The sequence below is a fragment of the Indicator indicator genome, chromosome 16, assembly GCF_027791375.1.
Source record: "Indicator indicator isolate 239-I01 chromosome 16, UM_Iind_1.1, whole genome shotgun sequence".
In the NCBI taxonomy this organism is placed as follows: Eukaryota; Metazoa; Chordata; class Aves; order Piciformes; family Indicatoridae; genus Indicator; species Indicator indicator.
This window is the reverse complement of record NC_072025.1, coordinates 4,782,193-4,797,727: the sequence shown is the minus strand read 5'-3', so window position 1 is coordinate 4,797,727 and position 15,535 is coordinate 4,782,193. Positions and strand designations below refer to the sequence as shown.

General features: G+C 41.0%; 1 protein-coding gene across 1 annotated transcript; it reads left to right on the top strand.

Moving 5' to 3' along the window:
* The first annotated feature begins 210 nt into the window (after positions 1–210).
* On the top strand, positions 211–13,221 carry CRABP1 (cellular retinoic acid binding protein 1). Its single transcript, XM_054388150.1, has 4 exons — positions 211–280; positions 798–976; positions 3,668–3,781; positions 13,171–13,221. Exons 1-4 carry the CDS (start codon positions 211–213, stop codon positions 13,219–13,221), a joined length of 414 nt encoding a protein of 137 aa, XP_054244125.1.
* The last annotated feature ends 2,314 nt before the right edge of the window (positions 13,222–15,535 follow it).

Here is a 15,535-nt window from a genome sequence, read left to right as displayed (position 1 = left end):
ATGGATGGATGGATGGCCATGGCTGGGGGGTGGCCGGCTGCTTGGCGGCGTGGTGCTAGCCCCGGGCGGAGGGGTGGGGGTCGGGTGGGTGTGACCCGCTCTCCCAGCTGCCGCCGCGGTCCGCCCCGCTCACAAGGTGCCTGAGCCGGAGACAGAGCCGCAGCGCCGCGTCCCCGCGTCCCCGCCGCTGTCTTCCGCGCCTGCCTCGCCATGCCCAACTTCGCCGGCACTTGGAAGATGAGGAGCAGCGAGAATTTCGACGAGCTCCTCAAGGCGCTGGGTGAGGCGCCGGGCAATCCGGCGGCAGGCAGCCCGAGGTTGTGTCCTGGGGGAAGGGGACAAGGGGATGGGGCTGCAGCCAGAGCCGCACTATGGTACCCGGGGCCTCCGGGGCCAGGCACCTGGGATGGCTCCGTCCGCGGGCGGGAGAGCCTCCTGCTGGCGCAGGGGAAAGCTGTGAGCCCTGCCCAGGACACTGCCAGAGCCTTACCTGCGAGCGCCCGGTAGCCGTGCCACAGGAAGCATCCGGGTTGCCGCTGTCCCGGGGGCTCCTGCCGCGCTCTGCCACGGGGATCATGGCAGGAGCTGCAGCTGCCGCCCGAGCAGAGCCCGCCAGCGCCGCAGCTCCCTTACGGCTGCCCCGAGCTCTGTCACGGGGCTACTCGCGGTGCTCGGGTTCGCGCCGCCGCTGCGGTCGCCGCCGGTCCCTCTCCCCGCCGCGATCTACGCGGAGCTGGGAGAGCTCTGCCGGGGCATGGCTGACGACCTTAGACTATCCTTCCCTCCACTTTGCCCAGGTGTCAATGCCATGCTCAGGAAAGTGGCTGTGGCTGCCGCCTCCAAACCCCACGTGGAGATCCGCCAGGATGGGGACCAGTTCTACATCAAAACTTCCACCACTGTCCGCACCACTGAGATCAACTTCAAAATCGGAGAGAGCTTTGAGGAGGAGACTGTGGATGGACGAAAGTGCAGGGTAGGAGGATAGATGGGGCGTGTGTGTATGTATATGGTACCGAGCTCTTTTAACACGGGAGAAATACATCTGCTGCTGGTGTGCCCGGACAGTGCCATTGCTGCCCTTCACCCTCATCCTCCCGGACACACTCTTTGAGAGGATCTTACTGGTTGACATGTCCCTCATATGTCATTATCCCTCCTGCAGGGTAAAATTGAAATCTGAAGGCAACAGAGCATGACAGGTCCAAAATGCAGAGTTCAAGTACCTTCTTGTCAGCTCCTTGGCTGGCAAGGGTTTGCCCAGCTCTTTTTAATTCCCTCTCCTCTGGAGACCTCTGCTGCAGTGAAGGCTGTGCCTCTGATAGGAACATGGAGAATAGTGGAGCAAGAGAGACCTCAGAGTCAGGATTTAGTGCACAAACCTGACATAACTTTTGTCCTTAACTGAATCCGCTGAGTTCTCAAGAAGGACCCCTGACTGTCAGTAGTCTGGGAATTAAATCCTCTTTTATTTCCTTGCAAGTGAATGTCTCCAGTTTGCTGAACTTGAGCAATCTAAGACAGACTTTCAGCTAGTGTTGTACCAGCCATAGTTACACCATCTCCTTGTGCAGAAGTGTGCTAGAGGGTATTCACTGAAGCACTTGGGGCTTGATTCCATGTGTGAGCCCCTGCTCCTCTACCTTTGTCACCACTTACTTGGCCATGGAAGGGACTTGAAGTTGGCTGTGTCTGAGCTGTCTTCTTGCTGGTGTAGATACCTCCTGAGGTCTGAGGTACTGGAGAACTGGGCTGAGATCATAGCTGTCTTTTGAGAAAAGTTATCAAAGATATGAGGTAGTGATCCTTTCCTCAGGCACTTCAGTCTCCCACTTACAATGGAAGTACGAATAGAGAGTATCAGAATATAGTCCTGAATGAGAATACAGTTTTTGAAGTATGCTATGATGGTGAAATAATCTACTTTCCAAAATGTGATCTCTGCTAATTCTTGGGCCAAATTCTGAGACTATTTGCATGACTACAGATTTAGAACTTACTGTCTTGGGTGCAATTGCTCTGAATTTAAATTTGAGAAAAGGGGAGGCAGATTCTGGGAGCCAGTGACTGTTTAGAACACCCACTTGTTCTGTTGGATGAGTTATCGTATATTTAATAGTTTGTTCGGGAAATGTTGCTGGCTTTGTTAGTTTATCTTGTTTGGCAAAAGCAGTAATTTAGAATCTTCATGAATAATGCATACACAATAAATGTGACCCGCTTTCTAGAGAAGAATTTATTGCTGCAGATGGAAAAACAATAATTTCAGCTGTGAGCTATGAAAGTTGGAAAAATCTGAAAGAAATGTGCTTTGTGAAGCAGTAAATTTTTTCCATGTGTTGTGAAATTATTTATAGTCCACTCTCAGGAATAAGTTGTGCTGCTGTGTGTACGTAACCAAGATGTGGCCACAGAGTAGAAACTGACAGATAATAAAATAATACTTCAGAATGTAATTTGCAATATCTGGCAAAATTGCTGACTGGTTATAGATTTTGATACACTTTATGGGGTGCAGGGTTTCTTTCTTCCAACTAACTTGATCCATTGTTCATATGGACAAAGAGTGAGTTGTGTAGTTGTAGTGCAAGGCACAGCTTCTGTAACTGCCTTTTGGGATGGCTTGTTGGCTTCCAAATCTATTGTTTAGGAAAATATTTATAAAGTAAACAGCTCATTTAAAATCCAAGTAAAGGGTTTTTTTTTGCCTTGGAAAGTCTGGGAAGTGTTGACTTGCTATGTTTATGCACATGTATATGTGTATATGTATATGTATATATATGATCACAGATAATGAATGTCTCCCATGTGATAGTTATAAAGCCATTACTTGCACATTCATCACAGGGCATCCTTCTGCACAGCTGTTCCATCACACTGTAGAATAAGAGTTCAGTACTAGAATGAAAAGCAACAGTCAGGGCTTACCCGTTTGTGAAAGCCTAATATAATCCTGTGTTTTTTGTTTTGGTTTGGTTTTGTTTTGTGATGGTTTCATAGTCATTATTAAAATGCTTTGAAATGCCCAAGGGTATTTCAATCTCCAGACCACAACCTTAAAAAAGTGGTATTGCAAATACTAGAACTCTAACAATGTTTCTTTAATTTAGTTGTGATTGATTGTAGTTTGTTAGCACAGTGTTTAACAGACAGTTAACGTGGCACAGTGCCATGTACCATGAAAGGTTGTGAGTGAGAAATACTGCATTATTTGTGACCACAACATGATATATAGCATTCTTTATGATTTTACTCTAAGAGGACTCCGTAGTGATAAATAGCATGTCAGGTCAAACCACATGCTTAGAAAGATGATTGTGAATGCAGACACTACATTGTCATATGTTGCTAAATTACAGTTTTCAACATCCAACGTTTTAGGAAAACTGGGAGGCTTTTTAATTTGGAACCAGATGTGAATTTACACTGAAAAGACACCTTTACACTTAGCTTGTTACTAGTATATGCCTATTTCTAAAATGCCCCCTCACACCTTAATCTTGATTTCACCGCTTTCTGTTGGTGTCTTTTTCCCTTTGCCTTTATCTGTGTATGTGTTGCTCCTTTACTGCAGCAATCATTCTCACTACTGCTCATTGTTGTGTCTCTGTCTCATGCTGCTGGGGAATATAATTAATGTTATTCCTAATGGTTTTCTTGCCTGCAGAGTTTGGCCACTTGGGAGAATGAAAACAAGATCTATTGCAAACAAACTCTTATTGAGGGAGATGGCCCCAAAACATACTGGACTCGAGAATTAGCTAATGATGAGCTGATTTTGGTAAGAACCTTGAACCCATTCAATACATGCACCATATTAACCGTTTTTTGTCACCAAGCTGCATGACTTAGTATTTTTCCTTACTTAAATCCATGTGCAAAACTTCCATTTTCAAAATCCTCTACAGTATAATCCATACATCACCTTTTCCCCTTTATTTTTAAATGTGCATGTTTATTTGTTTGTTTTTTAAGAACAAGAGAAGATGGAAGATGTATGCAGGTTCTCCCTTGCATTTTGATGCTATAACTTTTGATGTGGTAGAATAATCATGAACAGGCCATTTCTGCTGTGTAAATTCATACCACCACCAAAGAACTTGCCTGATTTATTGCAGATTTTCTCTGGAGAAAGTGGGATAAAAGCATTTGACCTCATTTCTGGGGAACCTTCTTTTTTAGGCATGTACAGAGTATGTTGCTTCTTATCTGCAATTACATGACATATAGCAGGAAAGATGTGACATGTTGTTAGTATGCTCTCATTTATTTCTGTTTATAAAGAACATATAATTCCTCCCCTGACTCTGCCACCTCCCCCAATGTCTGAATCCATTTCAGAATTGCCTTCATGTGTTTCTCAGAAATACATGGATTTGCACATACGCTGTCAGCCAGCATCCCTCTACTTAGTACTGTGTGACTTTCCATATGGCAGCAGGGTTACTGCAGGCATTCTGAGCAGTACCTCTGTGACTGCCTCACCATTTACACCATGAATCATGTGCAGTTTATTTATTTATATTGTACTTACTTCTGTTAGGGTTGAGTTCTCTTCACAGGGTCTTTCCTCAGCAGTCCCTCTACATTAATGAAACAATATCCAGAAGTGGATAGACAGAGTTTCTCTGAGTTACAAGCAGCACGGTTCAACTTGAGTTCAGAGTCATTTTATTGCACATATTCTTACTAGTGAATTCCGGATAAATAGTTGATTAGACTGTTACGCCTCATCAGTTTGGGCAGGGAAGGCAGGCTGCTGGAGTGATGGGTAAGAAAACTTCAAAGCAAGAACCTCTGCACTTTAAAAAACAAACAGGCTCCCCAGTGTTTCTCTAAAGCAGTTGGAGCTCTGTTACTAAGACTGCATCTGAAACAAAACCAGGCCCCAAATCTAACCAAGTATAAACAAAAAGCTTTTAAGGTATTAATATTATTCCAGACATCCTGGAACAGTTCACCCACCCGTTATGAGGAGGTGTATGCTGTTAGTGAAATCGCACTGGCTTCTCTTGAATGAATACTCCAGGTCTGGATAATTTCTTTTACTCGATCACTGGAATTTTTCATATTACCCAAAAACTTCAGGAGGCAAAGTACTTTGATCTTATCTTCACATTTATGTGTAATGCAGTAGGCAGATAGATATTCTCAACCACAATTTCCCCAGCTTTCTAACAATACATTTTTGTAGGTTTTTTTATTTAAGCAACAAACTAGTGAGGCAGCTGTTAGTTAAACAAAGCAAACTGCTCCAAGCAAAGCAAGAAAGCCAGTCATAACACAATTGCCTCCTGCAATCAGAAATGTGAACTTAACCCTGCTGGGGAAGAAGAATGAGGTTGGTTAAGAAACCAGAGTGATTCAAACATTATAAAGCCATCTAACATTTGGTTTTTTCCTTGAGCAATTCAGTCTGCTGAGCTTTTCTGAATTAATCAATTTTTAAATTAGGATCTAAATTAGAAAAACTTCCTTCCTGTTATTTTCCATTATAGGAATTCAATCACAACTTTTGAGAAATCATTTTACTAGTTAATTTCCTTGCCATTAAAGTACATATCTTATTTCTAATCTGTATATGCCTAGACTAATCTTCCAGTCATTAGATATTGTGTATAAAGGAACCTAAATAATATGCCTAAAATTTGCTATTGCAAATACAACGCTGCTCATGCCACTTCTTGGAACAACCTTGTTAAGCTAAACCATTGGTAGACCTTGAGCCCTTCAACATAAAGCAAGCTTTGTTTGAATCATTCTTTCAGTGCTGCTTACCCCCTCCAGTTTATCCTTTTCCTTTCTAAACTGTCCTTTCCTTTCTTCTAAACACCAGAAGCACACATACTGTTCTGCTAACAATCACACTAGCACCTGATGCATTGGTGACTTCATCTCCCTACTCTTATCTGAAACTATTCTAATTTATATGCAAAGACTTTGTTAACTTTTCTTTGGAAACTCATGCTCAGCTGATAACGATCCCAAGTAATTTTCCTGGTTTCTAATTCCCCAGACTGATCCTCTTCTCCAATGTTCATTGGTTGTAATGTACAATTTTACCGTGGCCCTTATGAAAACATATGATGATTCAGAATCATTCTCTCTTTTACTCTTTAGTTTGATATGCAGTTCCATTTTCCCAACTCTTTTCTGGACCATAATAGCCTCTTTGGCTTTATTAAGTATTAAGACATTACCTGGTCCTCAGGACAAAGATTTTCAAGCCCCTCATGACATCTGATGACACTTAATATACACATCTTTTAAATACATAGGTCCACATGTTCAAAATCTTCTGACACTCTAAAGCTCAGCAATGATATGTTTCTAGGAGTAATGATGGTGAATGTGATGTCTCCGGTCCTCTGGAGAAGTTAAGCTGGCCAAAATTAACCCTCTTGCAAGGCTGCAAAGGGTTCTACTGTTTGGAGAAAAACAGAAAAAGGATAGGGAAGTTACATTTTCATTACTGTGAGATTTAATTTTAGATCCCCAGAATATTCCCTCCAGATTATTATTTGGGTTTTAAAGGCTACACTAGATGAGGAGATTGGCTGAGGTTTGCTCTCCAGCTGTAACAGGGAACAAAGTAGGAATAGGAGCTCCTGATGAGAAGACCCTGTGGTACCTTTTGATCTCTTGTCTCTCAATTGTGTTTGGGTTTTTCAGCACTCCTGTAAAGAAAGATTCATCGCAGATTATTTGATTTTATGCCTGGAAGTTTTCACTGGATCTGAGTGTGCAAACCCCACTTACATCTTCTTCAAAACTAAGATCACAGTCAGAGGAAGAGATCTTTGTTTTCTCCTTTCTTCTCTCACCTTCTTTCAGCTTTGTTAGGGTAATTTAGGACCTGAAATTCCTTCTCAATCAGTTTTGCTGCCCATATTTCCTCAAACATTTAATAATTTCCATCTTCAGACTTCTCAAACTTCCCTACTTACCCAAGAAATATTTCTATTCCTTTACTCTTTCTGATGTGCTTTGGTAAGCTTTCCCTATTTCCATTCTGGCAGAGAGCCTTAAATAAGCAGAAGGAAGCCACATTCTTGTGAACTTCTAGAAGTCTGCAGCAGTTCAGGAGCTCTGTAAGGCTGATACTTATTCTCATAGTATCTGTTCCTGTTTCTTTATCCAAAGAAGTCTAACAAGAAATCTTGAGTCTTCTTAGCTATTGCATGCATTTGCAGAAGAAATGAAGGAAACTCATACTCCAATGTAAACTGTTAGACTGAGGCACGAACAGAAAATATGCTTGGGGCAACAGGCAGGGGTAAGGAATGAGTTTTACTCTGCTAATACTGGGTGCATAAATGTTGGAGCTTTGCCATATAATTTTGATCTAATGTGCTGCATTGCTTAGGGGGTTCATTTGATTATGACACTTTCTGAGTGGAAGGATATATTTTTCTCCTCAACACAGCATGCTAAATAAAATGCATTTATTATCACATATAATGAAAAAAAAAATCAGTGTTGACTTGTCATGACTACCACAGAGATAAAATGAAAACCATATTACTGTATAATTACCAGAAGAAGAATTCTTTATGTTCTTCAAAGATATTCCCTTGGAGCAATACAATGGTCTTCTATGTCACATCATGTCCTCTGGTACACAGATGCTGGGAGCAAACTATTTAGTTACCAAAGGTTTTCTTTACCTTCAGATACCAGATTTGCCTTTAGTTCTCCTTAGCTACTTGCAGTGTGGAGAAGGAGATTACTCTTATTAGTAACAGAAGTAATATTTGGCTTATACAATGGCAGATGTAGGTCTAAATTCCTGTTACAAAAAGAATCCTTTCAGCTGAGTAAGGGGTGAAGGACCAAGCTCTGTGTTGTAGAAAAAGTGAACTATGTAGATAAGAAATGACAGGGAATATGCAAGCAAGGGAGGGTGAAAAAGGTAGATCCTCATCAAAGTCCATGTTTGTTTGCCTTGACTGTATCTTTAGATTATGTTGTATGTTAAAACTGTAATGCCCACAGTCAGAATAGCTGTATTTACAGCTCCACATTCATGAACTATACTTGGATTAGCACTTGAGCAATAAAGATCAGAATATAACACAAAAATATATATTTCCTTTACTTGTCTGAAAATTAAGGTCTGAGATTAAGACTTTTCTAATATGCTCTTCTTTTCTTCTATACGCTACAATGTTTTTGCTGTTGCTGCCTGTTTTAGTCAGGGACATTAATGAGCTATCAATCACTTGTGTAAGTCAGGAGAACAAAAAGTCTGCCCTTTACAAAGTTAAAGGATGCTGTTTCCAAATGTGAGCTATTCAAATCAGAAACATTTATATTAAGACTTGATCTGCATTGCTGCTTTCATGGTACCTCATGTCTCTATAGATTTTAGTTTAATCTGTAACACACAAACATTTTAAAGTGGATGGTTACTGAAGAGGGGCTTGAAAAACAGCCTCAGACCACATTTTACACAGTTCACCTATCACACAGGGGTTCTCAGAATCAATTATAGCAAGGGTCAAAGATCAGAACATTAGGGGCGTTTCAAGCATGGTTTCTATTCTACATTACCTCCCCAGAAAAATCATGCCATGGTTGATTAAAACTGGTGAACTGTGGAGCCTAGATGAATGAGTGAACATTTTTTAAATTATATGGCTGGCTTTTAAAATTAAACATAGTAGGTGAGAAAGGTCACTGCAGGTTTATAAAGATACTTTGCAGACAAATGCTGAGATTTTTGAGGTGCCTAGGCCTTGAATCAAGCCTAAGTGTTTAACTTTTCTGTGTTTTTTAAAGTTTATCAGTTATCATGAGCAGATTTACAGGAGTCTTAGGGATCTGCTACCCCTGCTAGTATAGCCTGGTCTGGGTCACACATCCCAAATCTGTAAGCAGAAAAAGAAGTCAAAGCCATTTGCATCTTGGAAGCATCAGATCCTGTACATACCCTCTTAGAATATCAGATGTAGCTTGGATGTTTGCTGGGTACTGGCTTCCCAGACTACTACCGGAAGGTACCATTTTCTCATGTTCTTACCTCTGTCATTCATTTGCTGCCTGGCTCTGAGTAATGGCAGTTCTCAAACACAAATACCAACATTTAGGTACCTTGATAAATGACTTGACTTTGCATGGTCCTGTTGATTGATATCCTGCAGAGTGAGGTTCTGTATAGGGTGATTAGCTATTAATATGCAAGTTTGAAAGGCAGGAGTTATACCTCCTGTGACTACATCCCTGTAATGATCAAATTCTTTCATAAGATGTTATGGTAGTCAGAAGGAAAAATGAAACAATGCAATATGCCTTTATTCTGAAGTTTTATATCTTTATTCTGCATAGCCTTTTCTGAGGAATCTTTTAAGTAATATTTTCTCTTCTTCATTTGTTTGCTGATGTATTCTATCTTCCTTTTGCAAGGAAATTCTGCAGGTTAGTCAGTCCTGAGCAGATAATGGGGTTTCTGCATACTCTGGCAGAAGTAATCTTCCCCAAGTGATTGTTTCAATGACAGTCTTCCTAATTATACAGTGTGCTTCGCTTAACACAAAGACTCCTCAGCAAATGTTTATAAAGAAGGCCTTCAACAAGAAGATTTACTCATACAGTAATGTATTACTGCCCTGTAATTCTCTTTTAATCTCCAATGATGTCAGTGGTCATCAGATTTTGAGTGAACTGGGAAAGGTCAATTTATTGGATTATCCTCCTGTGCAGGGCTTTGTTCACAGTGTGCTTTTGGACTCTTAGCTACAGATTACAACAAGCCAAGTGAAGAAAACTGTTCTGTAATTTGCAGTCATTGCACATTTAAAATCCTATATTAGATTTAGATAGAAGCCCTGCCTTGTAGCATTTTGTAAGGTAAGTGGGACCTTTGCAAGCCAGTGAGAAGGTAGTGTTTGAAAATCCTGCATCTTCTCATTAGATTTGAATTGCAGTTTGGTAGTGTTGCACTTTTATTTTTGTTGCTCTGCTGAAACTTCACCAACAGATAACCAGGGTTGCTTGGTCTTTGTCTTTTTATTAGGACATCCTGCTCCTTTAGGTCATGGAAATCTTTAAAGTATGCTTGTTCTGACAGGAACTAGGACTTCTTTCCAATCTAGAATTAGAACCATAGACACTAAACTGCTTAATCCTACCCTGAACACAAGGATTTAAGTATGAAGGATAGAGGACTAGCAGCCTTTTGATTTGGGCTCAGCTGTACTTTAGACATTTCTGTGAGTAACCACAAGAGAAGGAATGCAGCAAGTTTGGACATCTTCCTCTGCTTTGTTTAGCAATGTTTAGTGGAGTTTTATCAACAATGCTAGTAAGGTAGGGAAACACATAAGTCCATATTTAAACCATGTACATAGCCCTGACAATCAAATGCATTTATTTGTGTTTCAGTATGGAATTAGGTTGCTAGCCATCTGAATGGCTATGAGGCATAAAATCTAAGTGCTAAAAAATGCATCTTATTCCTGGGACAGGTCAGAGGCCACATAACAGAAGTTAAGTGTTCAAGGAAAGGATGCATGGCTGTTTGAGAAGGTACCAGTGGCTACATGGTACTCCAGAGTAATTGTAATTGGGCTTTCCATGCATTTTATCTCATTATGATCTAAGCTGAAAGATACAACTGTGTTAAACCATAGCAATTTTCCAGACTGTGAGACTGATGTGTTGCAGAGAATGACAATCCTTGTGTATAGCAACGGATTAACAGTACTATGTACTGGGGTATGTCCATGTTTTCTGCACTTAATTTTTATTTCGAATGCAGTCCTTTGCCAGAGATTTTCAAGAGCCCAGAAATCCATCTGAATGTTGGAAGTACAAAATAAACAGCCATTGTGCTTTGTCCCAAGTGGACCAAGTTGTGACTCTGTGAGTGCATAACAGTCAGTCCTGCTGCCTCTGCAATGCATTCTGGAGGCACCTATGCAACTCAGCTTTCCCAGAAAGTTACAATTTCTTTTTTCTTCCTCCACAAATGTATATCTTAATTTTCACGCTCCCTCCTGTGGCTCTTGCAAGGAAGCAGCCAGTCAGACTATGCTGAGGTTTTAGGAGCAAGCTTTGCTCAGTCTCAGAACTGGACACTTAGAAATTCAAACACTCAGACCTACAGTGGCACCTTAGGACAGACCTGCTGTATAGATCACATCTATTTCAATCTGTTCTTCCCTGCAGCATTCTCTTTCAGTACAACTATTGACCTGTTGTAAGAATAACTGCTCTTGCACAGGATTAGGGAAGAAGGTTATTGTTAGTTTCCCCAGAAGAATAGACATAATTTTACTAGGGAGGTTACAAGAGTTTTGGCAATCTGCTGCTGGAGCCTTTCTTATTAGGACTGCCTGATGTGGCATGCACTCACATCACAAGATGTGGCTGCATAGCCATGCAGCTCCAACCATCAGGCTGCAACTATGCCAGCTCTTGAAGAACACCACATAAAGACTGGTTTACTATTATTTATGATTTATGTTGAAACAGCAGCAGGGGCTCCAAACTTTGCTGTGCTTTGCAGTGCCTGAATGTACCATGGAATCACTGTCACAATGGCCTTCCAGTCTCCAGAGACAGCCTCAAGCCCTGAATGGTCTTGGCTTTGACTTGCTTACTCTGGCATAACTCCTGCCAAAATAGTTTCACCTTTGTGTAAAATTGTGGAAATGTTAAAGGAAGCCATAGTAAAGGTATTTGCAGCTGGTGATGTGGGCAGAAGAGAACTATCTGCACCCTTTAATATTAATTCTCAGACATTTTCATGTGTAAGTTAGAAATGTTTATAAAGATTGATATGATAAGTTCTTTATATGCATAAACCCAAAGCCTGTATTTCCAAAATACTAAGACTTTTCTCTAAAAAGTGAACAGAATCTAAGCCAGAGTCAGTTTTAAAGCCAAGTCCTTCCAAAGAGGTGCTTGCCAAAACAGGTGTAGGAAGCATTAAGCCAAATTAAGTCCAGCTGAATGTTTGTAACACACTAGGGTAGTTCTTAATTATATTTTTCAGTGAGATCTTGGCATTTATTAGAGCCAAACATCCCACCTCACACAACTCATTAGTGGCAAGCTCAAGACTGTCTGTCAGTGGACCTGGAAGTCCAAAACATGATGTTTTTTGCAGTCTGTTTCCTCACTCTTGCACCTATTACTTCCTTCATGTTTAATTGCTGGCTTAGATTTTAGCCTGACAGACCTGAAACTGCATACAAACACTTGGGGGTTCAGGAGGCTTTCTCAGATAGATGCCACAATTCACTGTCTTGCCTCAATGTCCTGATAATCTGTACTGCAGTATTGTGGTAGAATTGTTTTTAACTGCAGAAGTACAAAGCCATTTATAATGACCATCTGCAACTCTATTCCAGACAATGGTATGATATCATATAACACCAGCTCTAAGTATCTGGAAAATCCAGGTTCTCTGAGCAGCTGAATTTGGTGTAAGAAACAGGATGGTAATAGGACACGGTCTCCAGTAAGTCAGTGACTTTTGGATGTGTAGTGGTGAGACGTTTGCCAGATCTCATAGATGTTTTGTAATGTGAAATGACCCACTAGGTTTTTCTCCATTATGTGCCCTCATTTCAGTCTGTTATCATAGTTAACAAATTCATTGGTTAAGGTTGTGACTGACACTGTTCACATCACAGCTTGGGAGAGAGGCTTTTGGTATTCTAACATGGTGACTCAGCAGCAGCATGATGTTTACAGGTTATATGTATACATTTTCCTGGTGTTCAGCATTGCTGCACTGACTTCATTTGAACTACAGTCATTTATGCCTGCAAATATCAAAGAAGACCTTTCTCACATGCCATCTGAATTCCACCCTCAGCAATTCCAGTTCAAAGTGCTGTACCTGTTTCTAAATGTAACAGCAGTACATTCCAAATTCTCTTTTCTCGTATTTATTTATAAATGCATGTCAAGAAACTATAGGAAAAGGAATTTCTGCATCATTTATCATTCTGAGAAAACTTACCATGCATTGGGAAAAAAGTCTCTTACACTGCACTCCTCTTTCAAAATGACTCCTTTCTTTATTCTCATCTGTCAAAAGACAGAGGAATAATGTATTTCTACTGTAAAACTAGGTACTAAAGTAAAAATAACATTTAAAAGTGATGTTAAATATTTGCTGGTTCCATCTCTTCTGATTAATTTCTATTTCTTTTCCAGACCTTCGGTGCTGATGATGTTGTGTGCACAAGAATTTATGTAAGAGAGTAAAAGCATCAATTTACTTGTCATCTGGGAGGAAGTGGAGAACTGTGAAAATCCCCAGTATAATGAGTATCTGTGTGTGCTGTTACTAATGCGGTGTTGTATGTGACCATGTGTGCTATATCTGAACCTAGACCCTCTGTGAAGTGTATTTTTTCATTTTCCATCACAGACATGATTCCTTTCCACATCTATGCCATCATTTTCCATGTCTGCTTTGTGTTTTGTAGTTGTCACTTGCTATGGTTTCATCAATTATTAAACTTATTGGGCCTAACTCACAGCTGGTTTGGGGTGTTTTTAAAATAAAACCCAGCAGTGCTTAGGTTAGGACTGAAACACATTTTACCCTCTGTTGAAGTCAACGTGGAGTTTCACTGCTGTTGGCAAGCTCTGTGCTGTCAAGGAACACCTCCTGGGGCAACACAAAGCACAGGAGAGCAAGTGAATTGCAAGGCCCTTTGCAGACCTGCAGGCTGCTTCTCTCAAAGCCAGCGTTCTGCTTCTTTCCTTCTTTCTGTCCTGTCTCCTTGGGAGAGTTGTTGAGGAACAATTCCTGTATCCTGTGATTCAGCAGAACCAGGCAAGACAAGAAGAGATCTTTACCCTCTTTCCTGCTGCGTCTCTGAATGCCCAAGCTTTCCCTGTCAAGACACTCATTATCCAAGTTCAAAACCCATCTGTATCTACAGGACAAATAACATTGTGACCATGACTAATACATGTCACCATACGCCAGCACCTCAGGCCTAATCAGAGAGCCAGCAGAATCGGACAGAAATGACTTGTTTGGGCTATAGAAAGAAAAATCTGAGGAAAGTTGCTTCTCTCCTACCTTCTCACCTGCAGCAGAGAGAACTTCCAATGGCTTTACTCCCCATCAGTGTTACAGCTCTCACTTTTGATGACTCAATATTTCATTCTTTGAACAACTAAATATTTCACAAACTAGGGCCATAGTTCAAGAACGAAAGAAACACCAAATTTAATGTATTTATTCTGGCTCAAAGTTCTGGCCACAGCACTACCAAGTATTAGATTCAAGCTGAACAGACATTCCTCTAATGAACCAGAAACTCTCTGTTCTTCCACCTTGGAAATACCTGGAGGATAAGGCTAGGAACACTACTTATTTCAGTGCAGTATCCAATCTTACCTGACCAACTTTCAGCTTTGCAAGAATAATTATCTGCTTCATGTCACCCAGGCACAGAGGATTTTTAATAGGTTCAGTGTTAGCGGAATACATGTCCTGATCAATGGACTGTGCTCAATATTCAGAATGGGAAAATCTTGATGTTGTTAGGATAATTCATAGAAAACAAATTTGTCTCTTCATCGCTTGCATAGCTATGCAGAGGAGTTTCCTTTGATAAGACTGGAAAAATCAGCCAGCTCTTCTATATGTTGCAGGGTGAGCCACAGCAGCATAAGAGAAAAACATTTGCTCTAACAAGGTCACACTTTCTTTCTCTGCCATCAGCACTCAAGATAGGATATTTCAATTGAAAAGGGCAATCTTTGCATTGCACGCTTTAACCTTAATCCAAGCCTGTTTCCAAGACCTTGGTTCAGTTGTACCAATTAAATACACTGCAGGTTAGCTCACATTGAAGCATGGGCTGAAATTAGTTCATTGTGGTTTGGATGCAGCTAAAGGTACCCCCCGGTAAGAACAAAACCTTGAGGGAGAATGACAGTGATCTATCTTTATTTTCTATCTTTTTTAAGATTCAAATTTAAACAATTGGGGTTTATTTCCAAACAAATTCCAGGACCTGCTGTGCCAAAGGGACTCTGTAAAAAGTGCCAGGCTGAGCTAGCTCAAAGCTTCTCAGTGGTGCAAACGTGTCTTGGCCACATCAAGGCTGAGAAGTAAATAGCACTATGTTTCAGGACATGCTGGGACATGCCATATCTTAGAGCAACAGCAGCCCACCAACATTGTACAGTGTTTTGCCTCCACCTCCCAGAAGGTGATGTTTGGGCTGGTACCAGGTGATGAGGCAAGCAGTAGAGACAAAACCAGACAAAGCCAGTAGGTAGCAGAGCTGTTTTGCCATTCCAGAAAAATACCACTCTTAGCAGCTACCTTTGCTAACTGTGTCTAAAGCAGCCCTGATGCACGGTTTGTGAGTGTTCAGCAAGGTATTGGTATGAACTTCACACTGTCTAGAGCAAGGGTGTTGTGATGGGCTGAAAATTACACACACACACATTAACTTTGCCAGACCAGCTCGGTTTGGAAACAAATGAAAGCTGTAATTACAAGCAAATCAACAGTCTACAATGGAATGCAATTAATATGTACAAATATACA